We start from the raw sequence: 6,537 nt of genomic DNA, 5'->3' as shown, positions 1-6,537 counted from the left end.
GCAGCTTCATTGCTGTTTTTCCCTCACTTCCCCTTATCGGCGACCAACATGGTCACCGCTCAGAGCACGAGTCTGCTCGTGTATTCCCAGTGAGTCTCAGTCTTGGAAGAGGGTTTGCCCTGAGGGGATCCAACCACTTGCCTTGACGTCTCCTGGGCGAACAACTTGCTTGTTCTTGTAGTAGTCCGTTGGACTGCCGTTATTGTTTTGTATTTTTCCTGTTGGTTTTTCTTTCAAGAATTTTCTTATGTTCTTCTAGACGCCCCAGGCTGGTCTGCTTGTCCTTTTAAGTGGAAATTTCCCACGCCAGAACATTCTGGATGGGGTTCAGGATTCCACCTATGGTCTTATTAATGCAGAGATTCCGCAGGAAGCCTCCTTCACTGGGCCCGTTGTAGCCCCATTTTAGGTATTCTAATCAGTTATAAGCAGAAGTGGACCACACTCTTAAGAACCAAAAAATGTTAAACAGAGGAGCTCTGGTGGTGCTATGGTTAAGTGCGTGACCACCAACCAGAAGGTCAGCGTTTTGAACCTAGCCAGACCTGGGGCTCTGCTCCCATAAAGATTACAGTCTATGAAACCCCATGGGATAGTTTCACATGGAAGTGACTCAACGGCACCCAATGCCATGTTAAATAGGGCCCACAAGGACTAGCACAGGTCTCCTTAGTATCTGTCATGGTTTGCCAGTCCCTGTGGGGGCAGCTTTAGAATAGAAAAATCCAGGCAGGTCCAGCGACCAAAAGGATTCATGCCAATGGGCAGAGTAGGTTGAAAGTAGTCTATGAAAGTTGTTATACATCTTGAAATCATTTAATGTGGGATGTATTTTATGAGCTAAAATCTTTCGATGAAATGGATACTTAAATAAAAATGAATTCTAAAATTTAAAAAAAAGCCAGCGCCAAGAACCCTGTCTTACCTTCCGATCTTTGGTGATGGCCCAGACCACGCTGACGCCCACTGAGATGTGCATGATCCCATTCTCAGCCACAGGGGGCTCCACAATGGTCCAGGAACTTCCTAGTTTAGAAGGAAACCCGGGTGGCCTCCATCAACTGGGAGGGTTGAGAGTGAGTGCTCCCTCTGCGTGTCCCAGTGCTGGGGCATGGGGTGCCCACCTTTGGGATTGTGTCTGCTGATACCTTCCCGAACTAGGGCCTGGCCCTCCCAGAGCGTGGCCCACAGGAGGTCGTGGGGCCCACAGCTGATCTGCACAGCCTCCCCCGGGGTGTCCACGAGGGACCAGGAGGAGCCCTCAGGGTTGGGGCGGCTGACATCCTCTCTGTACCACACCTGGAGGGAAAAGGAAGTAGCGTTTGCATGTGCACATGTACGTTCAGGGACTCTTGGGGCTCAGACACCCTGACCTCACCACCATCAGTACCGTGGCGAGAGCTTACATGACACCAGAACCAAAAAATGCAAACCATGGAATCCAGCTGTCCTAGGGCAGAGGCCAGGGTCCCTGGGTGTGCAATGGGTAAGCATTTGACTGTTAACTGAAAGGAGGCGGTTCAAATCCACTGGGTGTTCTACAGGAGAAAGGCCTAGGAATTTGTTTCCATAAAGCTGAGTACTAGACCAGAGAGGGAGAGGGGCTGTGTGTTGACGACAGGGGGCAGGCTTGTAGTGTATACCCTTTGGTTGGTTGATGATGCATGGAGGGGATTGTAACCATGGCAATGAAACGATATACAATAGGACCAACGTAAAGCTAATGTTCTCCCATGTAAATGATAACATAATTCACAATAAAAACTTATAAAAATAAATAAATAGAAAAGATGAGTACTAGAAACCTTAGGGCCAGTCTACTCGGTCACTTAGGGTCACTAGGAGTTGGTATCGACTCAAAGACACATAAACAGGGGAAAGGCCAGGAGTCCCCAGTTAAGCATCTGACTACTAGCCAATAGGTGAGTAGCTTGAACCCACTCAGAGGCATGTCAAAAGACTGATCTGGTGGCCTGTTTTGAACACCCTACAGAACAGCTCTACTTGGCTCACATGGGGTCACCACAAATCAGAACGGGCCCGCCAGCAACCAGCAACAGAGGACAGGTCGCAGTCAGCACTCAGAGTGGGCACTGCCTCAAACCTCCAGCCACCTGCCAGCTGCCCGCCCCCTAGTGCTGAGACATGCTCATAACATGGTCTCTAGGGGAACCTGGCTCTGGGAGTTTCAAAGAAAACCTCTTTAAGAAACATTTTAAATATCCACTTCCTTTTCTCCTTTACCCAAAGTGTGAGCACCGTCACATACAAGGGGGCTTTCAAACGTTGATGGAAATATGGAATGAAAAGAAAGTGGAATTTTCCATGTGCTTTTTGAAGCCCTATCTGTCTGAACTCAGATGTCCACACTGTTTGGTTGAGGTGGTCCGTCCCAGCAGGGCTGTCTTACCATCACTCTTCGAATCAACACTGCAGGAAAGCAGGTTCTTACCTTTCCCTGCAGAGACACAGCCCACACCGACAGGCGGCCCACGGGCTCATCTGTGATCTCCCACCCCCCCACGGAGAGGTCATTGAAGGGGTCAGGCAACTCCTTGGGGTCATCCTTTGACGGGATCTGAGACAAAAAGGTGAGGAGCAGTGGCCATTAGCACGCAGGCCAGGTACTTCTATCTTCCCCTCCTAGGAGCACCTGTACTAGGTAATTCCACTCTCCCTTCCTAGAGCGCCTAGACCAGGTAACCCCACCTGACCCACCTGGGGGCACCTGTACCAGGTAACCCCACCTTCTCCTCTTGGGGGCACCTTACCAGGTAACCTCACCTTCCACTCCTGGGGGTATCTGTACCAGGTAACTCCACCTTCTCCTCCTGGGGTTACCTGTGTTGGGTCCCCCACCTTCTCACCCTGGGGGCACCTAGACTAGGCACCCCTTCCCTCTCTTCTCGAGAGTACCTGTCCTCCCGTCCCTTGGCCCCTCCTCTCTGACAGCCATGAGGCTGCACTCTGGGAATGCATACACACACTTGAGCCCCAATCCTGGGTCCCTGTGACTGAGCACCACGAACCCCACCAGGCCGCAGGCTGGGGGCCCTGGGAGCCCTGGGAGCCCTGGGAGCCCTGGGGGCTAGCAGTTGACTTTACAGGTGAGCCCTTAGGCGGGCTGCTGGTGCCTGAGGCCTCTCTCCTGTGAGGCCACAGCGGGAATGGGGTCCAGGCCACTTGTCTCTAAACTTGGGAGTTTTTTTCTGGGTCACAGGAATAACACAAGAGCCAGAGTGTCCCCTTTCTTGGGAGCAAATACTCAGACAGAAGTCTCTATTGGGCACGGCCCTCAGACTCAGGTGAAGACATGTATTCACTGTCCTGGGGGCCCTGGACTGGAAGGTCAGCTGAGAGGGCAGGCTAGGAATGGGCCTGGAGGATGCTTCTGTGGGAACCTTCTGTCAGTGGATGCTGCACCCGCCCCAGCCCTCCACCCCCACCCCCGAGCCCCAGAGACCTTGGCCCAAGTGTCTCGGGACTTGTATCTCCTGTACCGGATCCACTTCCGCCGCCGTACACACGAGTTCCACTTCTTGTACTTGGTGTAGGTGGCCGGGAAGTCCATGGCGTATGTCCAGCCCTGGAACATCAAGGGGGGCTCAGGAGATTCAGGAGGAGCAAGATGGAGGGGCAGGTTCCCTCCCAGCAATCAGGGACTCTGAGGGAAGATGTGCCCACCCCCCCCCCCACCCCCACGCCGTCCCGTCCTGCCCCGCCCCTCAGTATCATGGACACCTACCCCTTTCTCAGTGGGCTCCCCTCCAAAGTTCTCATCCACGTACCAGTCCGACTCCCATTCCCAGTGTGGCGAGGGCAGTGCCACCCCCTCCAGCGGCTGGTGCTGGAGCCCACTCACGTCACTCCAAGGCCAGCGGTCACTGGGTAGAAGCTTCTCGCAGAAGCCGCCCACGGGGTTCCAGCGCTGGGGGGGGGCAGGCGGGAAGAGATGGGGCCTGAGGGTGGCAGCTGGTGCGGGGCCCACAAGTTTCAGAACAAAGACCACATACTGTAGGCATTACGAAGTCTATGTTGATAAACCAGTTGCCAACTCTGATTCATTAGTGACCCATGTGTGTTAGAGATGGGCTGTGCTTTATACGGTTTTCAATGGTTCTTTTGGAAGCAGGTCACTAGAACTTTCTTCTGAGATGCCTCTGGATGAATCCAAACCTCCAGCTAGCAGCTTTAACTGTTGCATCACCCAGGAATATATGTTATACTCTAAGTTGTTAAGTGCCGTGGAGTTGGTTCCAACTCACAGCGACCATGTAATAGGGTTTCTGAGGCTGTAAATCTTTTTTGGCAGCAGACAGCCTCATCTTTTTCTCATGGAGCAGATGGTGAATTTGAACTGCTGATCTAACGTTACTATACTAATTTACAAGGAGCCATGGTGGCATGGTGGTTAAGTGCTCAGCTGCTAAATAAAAGGTCAGCGGTTTAAACTCATTAGCTGTTCAATGGGAAAAAGATATAACAGTCAGGGTCCATAAAGAGTCTCACCCTTGGAAACCCAATAGGACAGTTCTACTCTGTCCTATAGGGTTGCTAGGAGACGTACAACAAAGGGTTTTAAAGGCCTCTGGTAGCATAGTGGTGACGAATTGAGCTGCTAACCTCAAGGTCAGCAGTTTGAAACTACTGGCTGTTCGGCAGGAACCATATACCACCATCTTACTACATTATAATGTTGTTGAGTGGGGTCCAGTAGGTTCTGAATCATAGCGAACCTGTATAGAGTTTCCAAGGAGCAGCTGGTGAGTTTGAACTGATGGCCTTGTGGTTCAAATCAACTTCAAGGTTGTGTTTATCCTATGGTGCCACACCAGTAGAACATAGTATAGTAAATATGTATTGCTGTTATTGTTGTTAAGTACCGTCAAGTCAGCTCCAACCCACAGAGACCCTATATAGGGTTTCCGAGGAGCGGCTGGTGAGTTTGAACCGCCGCCAACCATGCAGCTCAAACCAACTTTGCAGTCCAGCACATTAACCCACAGTGCCACACCAGGACTCCATGGATTGCTATAACATTTATAATATTATTTTTATATTACACTACAGTATTACTTGGGAGAAAAATTAAGCTTTCTTCTCCCATAAAAATTTACAGCCTCGGAAACCCTATACAGGGTCACTATAAGTGACTAGAACCAACTCCATGGTTTATAACCACCACCACACCACACTATTACTGGGGAGTGCGGTGGCTCCTTATGATAAGCACTGGATTAAGAACCCTAACAACCATGGTTTCTGTTCCCGAGAAGATTTAAAGCGTAGGAAACCCTTTACCGGGGCTCTGTCAGTTGGAACCAACTCGATGGCACTTAACAACAACAATAGTACTAAGAAGTTCTGGGTGAGCAATGGGTAAGTTACACATTAGGTTGCTAACCACAAGTTGCCAGTTCAAACCCATCAGCTGCCCACTGGGAGAAAGATGAGGCAGACTGAGCTGTACCATCTCAGAATTCCCATGGGGCACTGCTACTGTGTCCTATAAGGTCATTATGGATCAGAATCAATTAGACAGCAGCTTTTGTGGGGTTTTTTGTTTTGTTTTAATTTTAGCATATATACTCCTGGTATAAGGAGCTCTGGCAGCAGAGTGGTTACGAATCAGGCTGCTAACCTCAAGGTCGGCAGTTTGAAACTACCACCCGTTCTGTGGGAGAAAGATGAGGCTTTCTGCCCCTGTAAAGATTTACAGCCTCAGAGACCAACTCCACGGTAGTTAACAACAACAACTCCTGGTGTGGCACTGTTGGATCAGCTCTAGACTGCGAACCGCAAGGCCAGCAGTTCAAACCCACCAGCTAGCTGCTCCTCGGAAACTCTATACAGCGTCGCTATGAGTCGGAACCAACTCAACGGCACTTATCAACAACATAAAGTACAATAATAAAATGAATGCAGAAATTGGGGGCTTGATTTCCCTTCTATTTTGTCATTTTAAACATCAATTCAACAACTTAGCTCAGCATTCAGCCTGTGGCACTGGGCTTGGGGCTGGGTACTACCTGGTTCTCGTAGGCCTCCTCACGGCACCGGATGGGGACGTCGCTGGCGCACACGTACACGTAGACCTGGTTGTCAGCGGCAATCCCCCAGCAGCACTGTTGCATGGCGGCGCTAACCCGCTTGAATTCCAGCTTAGCATCCCGGCACGCTTCCCAGTACTGCCCAGCAGTGGACAGCGTGTACACACGCCCGAAGAGGTCCACTGCCCACAGCACCGAGGCAGGCATGGCAGCGGCGGTGGTGGGAGCTGAGGACAAACCTAGGGTCAGTGTCACAGTCAGCTCCTGGACCTCAATCTACAGGACATTAGAGACCTCACCTCACAAATGCAAAACCACAGAGAGGGATGAACGGCCAGTCACAGAACAGATGACAAGAAGAGCCTGGCTTCTAGTCCGTTGTCCCCCACCTCACTCAAGGCCATCCTGTCCTGGCCTATCCCCAATACCAGGTGCAGATAGGACAGCTGGGATCCACTTGGTTTCCACTGGTTGATGGTCTAAAGTA

General features: G+C 51.0%; 1 protein-coding gene across 1 annotated transcript in view; it reads right to left on the bottom strand.

The window, feature by feature from the left end:
- Positions 1 to 6,257, bottom strand: part of TECPR1 (tectonin beta-propeller repeat containing 1) — a 34,613-nt gene extending 28,356 nt beyond the window's left edge. Inside the window, exons 1-6 of the mRNA XM_006859858.1 lie at positions 6,030 to 6,257; positions 3,746 to 3,928; positions 3,464 to 3,586; positions 2,453 to 2,578; positions 1,125 to 1,299; positions 926 to 1,026 (exon numbers count right to left, since the gene is read on the bottom strand). Of these exons, the coding sequence (XP_006859920.1) occupies positions 926 to 1,026; positions 1,125 to 1,299; positions 2,453 to 2,578; positions 3,464 to 3,586; positions 3,746 to 3,928; positions 6,030 to 6,257 (936 nt within the window). The remainder of the gene's footprint in view (positions 1 to 925; positions 1,027 to 1,124; positions 1,300 to 2,452; positions 2,579 to 3,463; positions 3,587 to 3,745; positions 3,929 to 6,029) is intronic.
- Between the last annotated feature and the right edge of the window lie 280 nt (positions 6,258 to 6,537).

Source organism: Chrysochloris asiatica, unplaced genomic scaffold, assembly GCF_000296735.1.
Source record: "Chrysochloris asiatica unplaced genomic scaffold, ChrAsi1.0 scaffold00034, whole genome shotgun sequence".
In the NCBI taxonomy this organism is placed as follows: Eukaryota; Metazoa; Chordata; class Mammalia; order Afrosoricida; family Chrysochloridae; genus Chrysochloris; species Chrysochloris asiatica.
Note: the sequence above shows the minus strand (reverse complement) of the source record. Positions and strands in the feature narration are given on the sequence as shown.